This window comes from Mesoplodon bidens, assembly GCF_964165515.1.
Source record: "Mesoplodon bidens genome assembly, chromosome: 10".
Taxonomy (NCBI): Eukaryota; Metazoa; Chordata; class Mammalia; order Artiodactyla; family Ziphiidae; genus Mesoplodon; species Mesoplodon bidens.
The window spans coordinates 52,870,044-52,883,457 of NC_138172.1; the positions used below are offsets into that span (position 1 = coordinate 52,870,044).

Consider the following 13,414-nt stretch of genomic DNA (forward strand, 5'->3'; position numbering starts at 1 on the left):
CGGCCGGGCCGGCCCCGCCTCGGGAACCCCCGGCGCCTCGGGGCTGGCCGCGCGGCCCTGAGCCCGGGGACACCGGCGGGGGGGGGAGGGGAGCACGGCGGCACGGGGACCAGGGCGCACGGGGGGCACCCGCCGGGATCCGTCCGGCCACAGTGCGTGTCCGGCGAGTGCGCGGCCGCCCCTGCTCCTAGGCGCGCGGGCTCTCGGCCTGCGCGGGGGCCCCGAAGCAGGAGACCGGGTGAGGGGAGGCCGCCAGCAGCCAAGGGAGGCGGCGGAGGCCGGGCGGAGGGGAGGGGGCGTGGAGAGGGGCGGGCGCGCGGCTGGCGAGGAGAGACCGCCCCGCGGAGGCGCCGAGGAGCGGCGGCCGCTTCACCTGTTGCGGGGCTCGCGGCCGGGAGGGCGCGCTGGCGCGCGCGGGGAGGCGGGCTGCACGGGGAGTTGGGGGAAGGAGGGCTTGGGGAGTAGCGGGAGGGAGGGAGGGCGCGGGGAGCGCGTAGAGGGAGGGCGCGGGGAGTGGGGGGAGGGAGGGCGGGGGTCGCGGCCGCTCCGCCAGGCCCCGCCTCCCGGGGGCGGGCCGCCGCTAACCTGTCTCCTTCCACCTGGTGGCGGCCAGCCCTGGGTCCTTGGACCCCGGGGAGAGCCAGGCCTCCTGGCCCTGCGGCTCCGGGAATGGAGGGGGTGGGGAGGGGCGGTGACTCCAGGGGCGTAAGAGCGGCTGGAATTACGATCCGGCCGGACCTTAGACCCGAGATCGATGCTAGGCCGCCGGGACGGTCCAACCAGAGCTTCTCCCCCTGCCGCCGCTTCCGCTGCCGAAGCCCGACGTGATTTCTTGCCGCTCCTGCCGGGAATAATTTGAGGAACCAACTTTTTCGCTGGGTTTGGAAGACGAGATGCTTCTTGGCGCTCGCAGTGGCTCGATCGCCGGGATCCGTGGAGCCTCGGCGCCGGCGCCTGGCCCGGAGATGAGAGCGGGGAGATATTTGGGATCCCTGGTCATGATGAATCAGTGTCCCATAACCCTCGGGAGGAAATGTTGGAGGAAAGCTTGAACGGTGTGTGTGTTGCGCAAACTGAAGTTTCTGACTAACGGGCTGTACTTTCCTGGGGTGCGGGAGAGGAGGAGGGAGCCCCACACAGTGAGGCAGCTTGTTAGAGGGTCGGGCTGACCCGAGCTCCAACACCGGCACTTGCATTTCTCAGCTGTGTGACCAGGAGCAAGGACCTCCACCTCTCTGTGCCTCGGTGGTGCCATCTGTAAAATGCGTAGATGGGCGCATGGCCAACAAAAGCGTCTTCGTGGCGCTCTCTCCTTTTGTATTGTGAAAGGATGGCAAGAAAGGATGGTTCTATTTTATTCAGAAACCCCCAAAAGGAAATATCCTTGTTCACAAATAAAGCGTTGCTTTGGGGTCACCACAAAGCCATTCCCTCTTATCTGCCCCAAGACACGTTTAAGAAAGATCAGAAGGGACATTTTTTTCCACAATGTCCTATCAGCTGAGCTGAGAAAGCAAAAACTATGGCATACAATCTAATAAAACAAAACAAGGAATTCGTTTCTTTTAGTCTAGGGCCTACTCAGGCGGACCTCAGGGAGTAAAAGTTAAGGCTTCAAAAGCATTACAAAGACGACGATTTAGAGAAATTCCATCCATGAGCATTTGCTAAGTATCTTGGGCTGGTGGGTAAAGAGAATAAGAAATATAGCCCTGGGGCTTCCCTGGTGGCGCAGTGGTTGAGAGTCCGCCTGCCAATGCAGGGGACACGGGTTTGTGCCCCGGTGCAGGAAGATCCCACATGCCGCGGAGCGGCTAGGCCCGTGAGCCATGGTCGCTGAGCCTGCGCGTCCGGAGCCTGTGCTCCGCAACGGGAGAGGCCACAACAGTGAGAGGCCCGCGTACCCCCCAAAAAAAAAAAAAAGAAAGAAATATAGCCCTTTCCCTGAGAGCAGCGGTTCCCAACGTGTGGTACCCGGACCAGCAGCATCAGTATCAACCAGGAACTCTCAGAAATGCAAGTTCTCAAGCCCCATCCTAGACTCACTGAATCAGAAACTCTGAGGGCAGGGGCCAGGAAGCTGTTTTTGAACCAGCCTTCCAGGAGACTCTGATACATACTGAAGTTTGAGAGCTACTGGTTTAGAGAAACCAATTTTGCAGCTGTGGAAATAAGAGATACACACATGGAATGGCTGGAGAAGCTGTCTGTGGCATCATGCAGGACATTTAGCGAAGGCACGAAGGAAGTCGAAACAGCTCTATTTCTGTATTACAAAGGACAAGCCCTTCTCAGAAAACCCCTAAGGCCAAATGGATTTCAAAACTCAGATCTTGGGCTTCCCTGGTGGCGCAGTGGTTAAGAATCTGCCTGCCAATGCAGGGGACACGGGTTCGCGCCCTGGTCCGGGAAGATCCCACACGCCGCGGAGCAACTAAGCCCGTGAGCCACAACTACTGATCCTGCGCTCTAGAGCCCGTGCTCTGTAACGAGAAGCCACCGCAATGAGAAGCCCGCGCACCACAACGAAGAGTGACCTCCACTCGCCCCAAGTAGAGAAAGCCCGCGCGCAGCACCGAAGACCCAACACAGCCAAAAATAAATAAATAAATAAATAAAATTTAAAAAAAAAAAAAAAAAAACAACTCAGATCTTTAATTTAGAAAGGTAAAAATGTACATATACCATACACCATATAACACCCTCAGTGAGGTCTGGAGTGGCACTTTCATCAAATACACTAGTTTTCGGCAATGAAAATACGTACATGAATTAAGTGTGTGTTTGGCTTATCTACTGCAGTGCGATAAATGCTCCCAAACATCAGTGGTTTAAAATAACAGCCATCTAGGGCTTCCCTGGTGGCTCAGTGGTTGAGAGTCCGCCTGCCGATGCAGGGGACGCGGGTTCGTGCCCCGGTCCAGGAAGATCCCACATGCCGCGGAGCGGCTGGGCCCATGAGCCATGGCCGCTGAGCCTGAGCGTCCAGAGCCTGTGCTCCGCAACGGGAGAGGCCACAACAGTGAGAGGCCCGCGTACCCCAAAAACTAAAAATTAAAAAAAAATAAAAAATAAAAATAAATAAAATAAAATAACAGCCATCTAGGGCTTCCCTGGTGGCTCAGTGGTTGAGAGTCCGCCTGCCGATGCAGGGGACGCGGGTTTGTGCCCCGGTCCGGAAAGATCCCACATGCCGCGGAGCGGCTGGGCCCGTGAGCCATGGCCGCTGAGCCTGCGCGTCCAGAGCCTGTGCTCCGCAACGGGAGAGGCCACAACAGTGAGAGGCCCGCGTACCGCAAAAAAGAAAAAAATAATAATAATAACAACCATCTTACTCATGAATCTGTGGGTCAGGAATTTGGGCGGGGCTTGGCTGGCAGAGTCTTCCGCTCCAGGTGTTGGTTGGAGTCATTAACTCAGCTGTTTTCAGCCGGTGGCAGGGCAGGTGTGGAAAGGCTGAAAAGCCTTCAGTGCTTTTCAGAGCACTTCAGTGCTCCTCTACCTGGCCTCTCTCTCTCTCTCTCCCCGCCCCGTGAAGCTTATTAGGCTTCCTCATAGCATGGTGGGTTCAGAGTAGTTGGACTTCTACACAGTAGTTGGCTTCCAAGAGGGGAAAAAATAAGCAGAAGCTGCAGGTCTCTTAAGATCCAGCCTTGAAATCTACAGAGCATCATTTCTGCTACATTCTATTGGTCAAAGCCAGTGATAAGGGCAGCCTGATTCAAACAGAGGGGGAAAAGACACCAAGTCTGGATGAGAGAAGCAGCAAAGGACTGTGGCCTTTGCTTTTAATCCACAGCTTTTCATCTTTTAATCCATGAAGTGGGATAAAAAAAGACAATGAATAACTTCACACCAGGTTAAGTCATATGTTTCTACCAAATACATTTTCTGCAAACTTGAAACTTTTGGTTTTCATCTTCTTAGATTTCAGAATTACAAAGAAGCAATTATACACTGGTTGTTGACAAATGGGCTGCTCCTTTCCAACTGCTGCCTAAATTCAGGTGCTCATCTTCTGCCTGGAAGCATCCTGATGGGATGTCCATTCCTCCAATGACATGTTTATACAATCCACCCTTCATCTACCTGTAAGAATTATTGTCCTGAAACCCCAGGCTCAGATCTGGGTTAATGTCCCACTGTGCACACTATAAAAGCCGCTAAGAGGTGGCACACCTTACGTTTCCAGCCCTTTTCCCAAAGTGCTCTAGAATGCTTCCCATTCCAACCCCAAATACATTTTCACATGTCTCTGTAAGTGTGACCACTTTATGTCCCTAACCAGCTTTTCTCAGCCTAGAAAGCCTCCTACCTTCACCCACAGCTCAAATCTGCATCCTTTGGGCCCATTTCAAAAGCCACCTTTTCTGTGATTTCCATTAGATTTCCATAAAACTTATTCTTCTTTGCTTTAGAATTCGTTCATTTTACGCACCTCTCTTTACCACTTCTTGAGGGACTATGAACTACCCTTCTTTATCTCCCTCCCCACCAGAGGAGGTATTGAATGAATGCTGAAACCCAAACTTTATTCTTTTTTTTTAATGTTGATGAAGTCTAGATTATTTTCTTTTGTTGCTCATGCTTTGGATTTTATATCTAAGACTCCATTGCCAAATCCAAAGTCATGAAAATTCACACCTGTGTTTTCTCTTTTTTTTAATTGATTAATTAATTTATTTATTTTTGGCTGCATTGGGTCTTCGTTGCTGCGTGCGGGCCCTCTCTAGTTGTGAGCAGGGCCACTCATCGTTGCAGTGCAGAGGCTTCTCATTGCGGTGGCTTCTCCTGTTGCTGAGCACAGGCTCTAGGCACACTGGCTTCAGTAGTTGTGGCGCACAGGCTCAGTTGCTCCGTGGCCTGTGGGATCTTCCCGGACCAGGGCTTGAACCCGTGTCCCCTGCATTGGCAGGTGGATTCTTAACCATTGTGCCACCAGGGAAGTCCCCCAAACTTTATTCTTAAATGCAGAAAAATATCAGAGGAAGAAAAGGTAGGCCCTGCCCTCCTATAAAAGACTTCATGAAGAACAGAGCTTTGAGCTTAGACTTGTAGGAGGTATCTAATTCATTAAAATGGAGGAGAAGGTGGACAGGTAAGACAGACATCACCCAGCCTATAGGAACAGGCGAAGCAACACCACAAGTGCCAGCATGAGTAGGCCAGGTACAAACAGATACAGGGAAATCTAAGGAGATCTGTTTGCATGGAAGAATGTTCTCGTGTGGGTTGTTGAGGGTTTATACAGAGTCTGAAATATGGTTTCCAATAGGCCATATTACCCAAGAAGCAAGCTATGAGATGTAGCATTGCCAAGAATCCGTGGAGCCCAGGCCATTCCATAGGGACCCAAGGCTCATCAATAATTCAGTGAAAAAGTGGACACCTTGTGACTTTTACCTACTATCTGAAAGAGGACCAAGGGACATTCTCATTTATAAAGAATTTTTTATAGATTCATCTAACACTCCTTTCTCTTCATTATTATTCTAGTTTAAAATTAATTATGATTTTTTCAGGCAAGAATCATCAATGGATGTTAGAATTAGTGAGTGGAAGTATGATGAGAAAAAAGGATATTTACATCATCTCAAAGTATCTCCCCAGAAGATACAGTTTTCCCTTTGAATACTTATGAATTCATAAGTAAGTCTGCAGTAGGGACACCTGTGAGACACCACCAGATGTCAAAGTCAGTATTATCAGATAGCGTGTACCTCCTGATCTGACGCATCGAGGAGAAGGCAACATCACTTCTGTGGTCTTCTTATCAAAATGAATAACCTGACTTCAGTCATGAGGAAAGAACAGACAGACCAAAATCAAAGGACATTTTGTTAAGTATCAAGGTCATAAAAGACAAAGAAACACTGAGGAATTGTTCCACACTTGAGAGCCAAGTGCAAGGTAAAATGCTAGATGAGTCGGAAAAAGAACCTCAGGGGACTTCCCTGGCGTCCAGTGGTTAAGACTCCGTGCTTCCAATGCAGAGGACTCGGGTTCGATTTCTGGTTGGGGAACTAAGATCCCACATGCCACTCGGCCAAAAAATAAAAAAATAGAATAAAACACATGTGAATTCAAAAATATACAATTAAAAAAAAAACCCTCAGTGAGACAGTGGGGGAAATCTGAATACATTTTGTAGATTAGATAACAGCATTGTATCAGTGTTAATCCCATGATTTCAATCTTGATACTCTTGTTATGTAAAATGTTAATATTTGTGGCATCTGGGTGAAAGTTTACAGAAAATCTTTTTTTTTGCAACTTTTTGATTAGTCTGAAATTATTTCCAAAAGTTAAGAAAATAAAAATATTTATGGTTGATCATAAATAGGGTTCTCTAGTTCCAACTGTAGTTCAGATTCTCCAAGCACATTTGATTTTGTAGTTTATCCATCCCAGAACTTCTAGTCTCCCCTCCTCTTGTTATTAATGTGTCTTATAGGGAAAGCAGGAGTTTGGCTTAGAAGTGAAAATGTTCTTTCACTCAGTCCTGAAAGCTACCAGTCAGTCTGGTCTGTCCTCAACTTGAAAACAGGCAGACATGGGGCCCAAATCCATTCACCAATGAAGCTGTAGGTCTGTTTGTTTGGGTTCCAAGATGCTCTCTCAATTTGACCAGAGGCCTTAAGTCCTCTGGGGTTAGCAGATAAGGTCAAACAAGTAAATGTATCAGCCGGTTTTGTTTCAGAATGGCTTCTTGAATTGTGGTCTTCTAACCAGATACACTTGGGCTTAAAATATTAACTTTGTAGAAGTTTCTTACCTTACACAAAGGAGTCCATTCACTCCCATTTTTCTTGAAACATATGATCCCCCGGGTCACACTTTATTTTTGTGTTTTAGTGTTAGAAACAGGGACCAGAAATATTTCACTTTCCTCTTACCATAAATCCACATTTGGGAACCTGGAAATGCAGTGAAATCAGCTCAACATTCAAACTCAGTTGAGGGGCATGTCATAGAGAATGGTGGGGTCTGTGGTGAACAAGAGCACGAATGCTCTAAAAGGGCCACCTGGGTTTCTACCCCACCTGATTGCTACCTTGCAAAACTTTAGGCCTAGTATTGCTAGGAATCCCCGTTTATTTATTTATTTATTTTCAGCCACACAGCGCGGCTTGTGGGATCTTAGTTCCCCGACCAAAGATCGAACCTAGGCCCTCGGCAGTGAAAGCTTGGAGTCCTAACCACTAAAATACCAGTTTTTAAATATTGCCAGTTAACGTCCATTATTTTAAAAGACTGTATGTGTCACCTTTGTGGGCTGAACAACGAATCTGAGAAACCGTCAGTTGGCATCACCTGATTCAGGCAAAGGGGGAAGGCTCTCTTCTCCCTTCCCAGCCCCCTCTCCCTCTCCCTCCCCCTGGGAGGCCCTCTAGAAGTCTGGGAGGGTGACTCTGAGGGTGGAGGGGCTGGAGGAACTACTGAGGAGAGAGAGGTGAGTGAAATGTGAAATCAGTGGAAGGATGCTTAGGGTTGATCAGGGTTCTCTGGAGCCGAGGAAGGTTAAGAGTGGGAAAATTTGGAGGGGTTAAGAGTCAGCTGATTTAGAACTAGGTGTTTAGAAGGTGTAATAATAATAACTAAGTAGTAATTAATTTATTATTGGCTTATTTTGGGTCAAGCACTGCCTTAAGTTGAATTCTATTCTATTTTTAAAAAATCTTCTTGGGACTTCCCTGGCGGTCCAGTGGTTAGGACTCGGCGCTTTCTCTGCCGAGGGCCCGGGTTCAATCCCTGGTCAGGGAACTAAGATCCCACAAGCTGGGCAGAGCCAAAATAAAATAAAATGAAAAATAAAAATAAAAAATAAAAATTTTAAGGGTCTTGATCTCAATGAAAAAGATGGGCTCCCCAGAGTTCTTAGCTGCGGCCACTGGCTCAAGAAACATTGATCTAATATCTACAATGTGCTGTGCACTATTGGACTACACAGCTCTGTACGACTGTCCCTTCCTTTACTGAATATGTCATCAGAAGCGGGGAGAGAGCAGTAAATGAGTGATGGGTGGGATCCCTGCCAGGCCAGGGGTGGGCCCAAGGTCAGCCTGCACAGTGGGAAGGCAGCATGGTCAGCCTGGGGACCAGGGACTGTTTCTTCCAGAAGCAGACATTTAACTGTTTTCAAGGGCCATTCGAAGTTAACTAAGCAAAGAACTGGGATAGAGGAGGAAATTCCAGAGGAAGGACACAATTCCCCCATCAGGAAGCGCTGGAACGGTGTGTTCGCTGAGATATATGGTGAGATGGGTTTTCAGCCCGCCTGGCTGTCCAGGGTAAAAAGCAATGGGCCTGCTCCCTCTCCATTTGGTCCATAAACATTAATTACACTGTGCTTGGCAAAGGGGGAGATGGGGAGAAATTCCATCAACGAGCATTTATGAAGCTCGTTATCGTACCATACCCGCTCCTGTTTGAGTCACTGAGAGCTGCAGGGGTACGTGTGTGTGTATGTTATCATCTTCCTAGAGGAGTGAATAAAGTCAAGATCAGGTACCTGAGGCTCTCGTGATCGTCAAGCTTTTTACTTTTTCTGCAAGTACTTTACAAGCAAGTAGAAAATTAAATGGACGATACATATAACATTTCCACCAAACCAAAGCTCAAGAAGAGGACTGGGAGGTGGGGCTGGGGGGGGGGTACCGTTCACTCCCTCCCGAAGGGCAGCTTAGTTGACCCCTCACACCAGGTCCTAGAGTGGAAAATGACTGAGGTCTGTGGAAGGAAGGGCAAGTTTTCCTGCAGCACCTTGCAGGGGCCCATTTATCACATTCAAACAATAAAACAGCATCAGTCACAAGCAAATGGAAACCCTGGAACGTGTCAGAATGAGGCCCACGAGGGTGGGCGCTGGATTCAGAAAGGAGACCCGGTGCGTTTGGAGGAGCCGCCCTAGAAGTTCCAAAAGGGGTGGGAAATCGGAAGCAGCCGCTGCTAAAAATACCCTGTGCTTGTGAATATCTCTTTGTGGAGGCTCCATGGGCCTAATCTACAGACTTTGCTTTGTAGGACTGAAAAAAATTCTAGGCTCTTATAACAATCTGAAACAGAGGTGAATTTGAGGGTCCTGTTGCCAACACCTTTTAATGAATAAAAGTTAATTAATGCTAATGAATAGCGTTAATTAGGTGCCCACGAGCAAATTCCTCTGACCTAGGTACTGGATGAGCAAAGACCTGTCCCCACATAGCTGACCACACCCAAAGAAGCGCCAGGAACCTTTCCAAATGAAATCAGAAGCACACCCAAAAATTGGACGGCAGAGATAAAGAGCAGAGTAATTATACCCCCAAGTCTCTCCAGAATGGACTCTCAAGAGGAACGCATTAAGCAAGCAATTTAGGGAGTGGGTGTTTGCTTACCAGCTACCTTTGCTTTAGAAAGAATTAATTGGAGGGTTTGTTTATAGATGATTAACTGTTTGACTGAAGAGAGAGGATGCTGAGAAATTTAAAGGCAGCTAGGATCTTTAGCCAAAGAGTCCGAGAAGCACCAATGAAACACCCCATTTGTACAAAGAGATACATTTAAATGCATTCTTGAAGAGTTGCTGGCAAATAAAAGGTAAAATGTATTATGGGGTTGCCTGTTTATAATGCCAAGAATCACCCCCTTGTGTATTTGTCTTGGAATTCCCACGGTCAAATCCACTTCGTTCACAGGTAAGTTGCTATTTCTTTGCGCGCAGCATGTACTTGCCTTGGATGGTGGGGGAGAGGCTCAAAGCCTGGGTAGCACGTCCACATTTGCACAAGCCTAAGTCATATTAGCATCAAGCTTATTAACGGATGGATGACAGACTGCACTTGGGTTTCTCCCCTCCCTCGACCTGGTGAATCTGTAACCAGAAAAGCCAGTAAGGTCTCCTGGCACAGTCAGGGGTGGGGGCTGACGGAGAAGGAGCAGGTGGACTAGTTTTGTGGGATCTGTGCTTTTCAGAGGGGGGCATCCTGTGAGAGCCTCGGAATGTATTATAAACTCACTGCCCGTGAGAATGGAATTCACCACGGACTCCTAGCCTCGTGCGTGGAAGCTGATAAGCATGCAACAAGAACTGAGGCGGGAAAAGAGTAAAAAGTACTTTTCATAAAACCACAGTACTGTGGGACCTCTAAACAGGTTGTCACAGACAATTGAGACAGCGCTCGGCACAGAGCCTCATACGTTATTCTTATTTTTAATTCTTATTATTATTTTGGCCACGCCACACAGCTTGCAGGATCTCAGTTCCCTGACCAGGGACTGAACCCAGACCAGGGCAGTGAAAGTGCCCAATCCTAACCACTGGACCATTTATTTATTTATTTTGCGGTACGCGGGCCTCTCACTGTTGTGGTCTCTCCCGTTGCGGAGCACAGGCTCCGGACGCGCAGGCTCAACGGCCATGGCTCACGGGCCCAGCCGCTCCGCGGCATGTGGGATCCTCCCAGACCGGGGCACGAACCTGTGTCCCCCGCATCGGCAGGCGGACTCTCAGCCACTGCGCCACCAGGGAAGCCCCTCTCACATCATTATTGTTTTGATGATTGTCTCCATCTCTAGGAGTGGATCATGTCCACCCCATCACACAAGGAGGAGTTGACATAGGGTTTTTAGGCCCAAATTGGAGATTACAATCGCTTCTCATCAGTAGTCTTTTTACAGGACTGATTTTAGCAACTCTGACATGACAGAGACTCTAGCTGTCTTCAGATGTCCCCTGTCCGCTCCTTCCTTTAATAATAGAACTCTAGAGTCTTAGCAGAGCACACAGTCACCTAGTTAAGGACATTTCCCAGCCTCCCTCAAAGTTAGGTGTGGCCATATAGCTAAACAAATAATAATAACAACAATAACAACTTACAGTCTCATATGTTTCAGGTAACTATTCTAAGTGCTTTAGATGTACCAACCCATTTAATTTTCACAATAACCCCATGAAGGATTAGGAAACAGAGGTGCAAAGAAATTAACTGACTTGGCCAAGACCACAGATGGTAAGTGGTAGAACTGGGATTTCAACCCCAAAATGGGGGTCCAGAGTTTGCCTTCTAGCTCCCATTCAGCCCAGTGGAATGTGAGTAGAACTTCCAGGCCCTGCCTCCAGAGGGGCGAGGCTCACTCCCCAACACCCTGTCTCTCCTTCCTACCAGCAGGAAATTGCCACCTTAAGCCACAGGATGGAAGCTGCCTGTTGAAGGCGGCGGGACAAGGTGAAAGGATGGGTGCCCAACACCATAGAACCCATCAGCCTGATGCCTTATGCTCAGCGTGTTACAGGAGAGAGAAAGAAATCTTTATCTGATTTTAACCATTGCTATTTGGGGAGAGAAGGGTTAGGGTTAGGTAGTCTTCGTTACAGTAACACTGTAAGAACATAACCTAACGAATCCACCTTAGGTCAAGAGTGAAGTCATGGAGGGAAGGGAAACATGTCTTTGAGCACCTACTGTCTTCACACATTGTCTCATTCATTCCCCACAGACGTTCTGCAAATAGGCATTGTTAGCCCATATTTGGAACGAAGAATCTGAGGCTCAGAGTAGGTAAGAAACTTGCCTAAGACCACACAGCTCGTAGATGGATGGGCTGAGATTTCAAGAAACCTTCTCCAAAGGCCTCTTTTCCACTGTTCCACAGTGATGCTCTGGGAAAAGGTGACTCATTTATAAGATGCATTTCTACAACATCTGTAACGTGATCAATACACTTTTATGAGTTACTCCTCAAAGCAATCTGATCAGATTGGTGCTCTTAGTTCCATGCTGTAGATGAGAAAACAGGCAAGACAAGCAATTATACCCCCAACATCCGCAGAGGGCTAGATTTAGAAGCCACAGCTGCAGAAATTCAAGGCTGATGATTCCTCTACAAAGAGAACAAATTTGAGAACCTAGCAGTCCTTATTTTTAAACTTGTGAAGTGTCTTCTCATTTTTCAGGAATTTTAATGGTGGGGGATAGAAGGGGAAGAGGTCAGTTGCTGATGATACAGAAGTGCTGTGTTTAGTATGAGTTTTACAGATTTTTCCTATTTGACTATTCAAGGTTTGTTGGTCCTATCAGACCTTCTGAGTTGCGGGGGACAATTACATAAAGACCCCCCAACCCAGAAGCTGGCCCTCTTCTAGAGACAAAGGAGGTGGTCACCGAGGGTCTCACTCATTCTGGCCATAGACAGCCTCAAGATGGGAGACCTGGGGACCCCTGGGTCCTCACTACCACTTTGCCTCTTCTCCTGTTTCCTGCAGGAAACCAGCTTTCTCTGTTCCTGGTCTATCTGTGGGGATATGGTAGCCAAAACTTCTCTACCCCATTTCTCCTGGGTTAACAAGGGCAGCCAGACCACGCTGGAATCTGCATCTCCCACCCAAATTCCCAGGGAAGGGGTCCAATAGTGTAGTTTAAGCCCACTGCCTGCTCCCTCATACAATCAATGATGGCCGATGCACCACAACCCTGTGGATTGGGGGTGGGGGGGCATTCCCACGGAAACAGCAGTGGCCAGATGACTTCGTACAAGGGGTCCTCAAAACTAGCTGCACATCAGTCATCTGAGGAACTTAAAAAACTGTCCAAGTCCAATCCCCACCTCCAGAAACTTCGATTTAATTGGTCTGAATGAGATGGAGTATGGAATCCTGGCATCAGTGTTTTGGGGGAAGTTCCCCAGGTGATTCTTTGTAGCCATGGTAGGGCATTTGCAATGTATCTTAACAGCAAAGAGGAACATTTTCAGGAAGATTTTTAAGCAGGAAGCTGTGTGTTCTGAAAAGCTGTTTGCTTTGCTGTGATTTGTCAGTGGCTCCATTCCTCTCTTATGTTAAAGAAACGTCTGAAGATCCTGCTACTTGAAGGGTGGTCCCTAGACCAGCCGCTGCAGCAGTGGCACTGCAGAACCTCGGGCCCTGCTCAGACCTGCTGGACTAGACTCTGCATTTTAACAAAATCCTGGGTGCTTCCGTGCGTATTAGAAGCACTGCTTTAAGCCCCTGGTTCTCAAACCTGGTTGCACATTGGAGTCACCTGGGGAATATTAAAAACTACTGAGGCCAGGCCCTACCCCCAGGGATTCTGATTTAATTGGACTGAAGTACAGCCTGGGTATTGGGATTTTGAAGAGCTCCCCAGATGATGGTAATAGGAAGCAAAATTTGAGAACTATGGCCTTAAGAGTCTTCCCTTCCCACATTCCCCGCCCCACTTCTCGCCCTGTTCCCCCCCACCCGCCACCCGCCCCGCCAAAAAGCAAGTAGGGGAGTCAGTACTGAAGATCCTACTCTGTTAGGATGGTGAATTCCAAGAAAGCAGTTTTCCTGCTTTGTACAATTTGCTGTAGGCTTAAGGATGGTAAACAGCTCCAGGCAAAAATACAGCCCTAAAGATTCGACTTAAACTTTTACAAGAATTGATTTGGAGAC

At 48.3% G+C, this 13,414-nt stretch overlaps 1 protein-coding gene across 3 annotated transcripts in view; it reads right to left on the reverse strand.

Annotated features, from left to right (window-relative positions):
* Positions 1–225: 225 nt before the first annotated feature.
* GPD1L (glycerol-3-phosphate dehydrogenase 1 like) overlaps positions 226–13,414 on the reverse strand; it is a 121,274-nt gene continuing 108,085 nt past the window's right edge. For all 3 annotated transcript variants that reach the window (XM_081246973.1, XM_081246974.1, XM_081246975.1), the window contains exon 8: positions 226–841. In XM_081246973.1, coding sequence (XP_081103099.1) covers positions 370–841 — 472 coding nt within the window. In that variant the 3' untranslated portion in view covers positions 226–369. The remainder of the gene's footprint in view (positions 842–13,414) is intronic.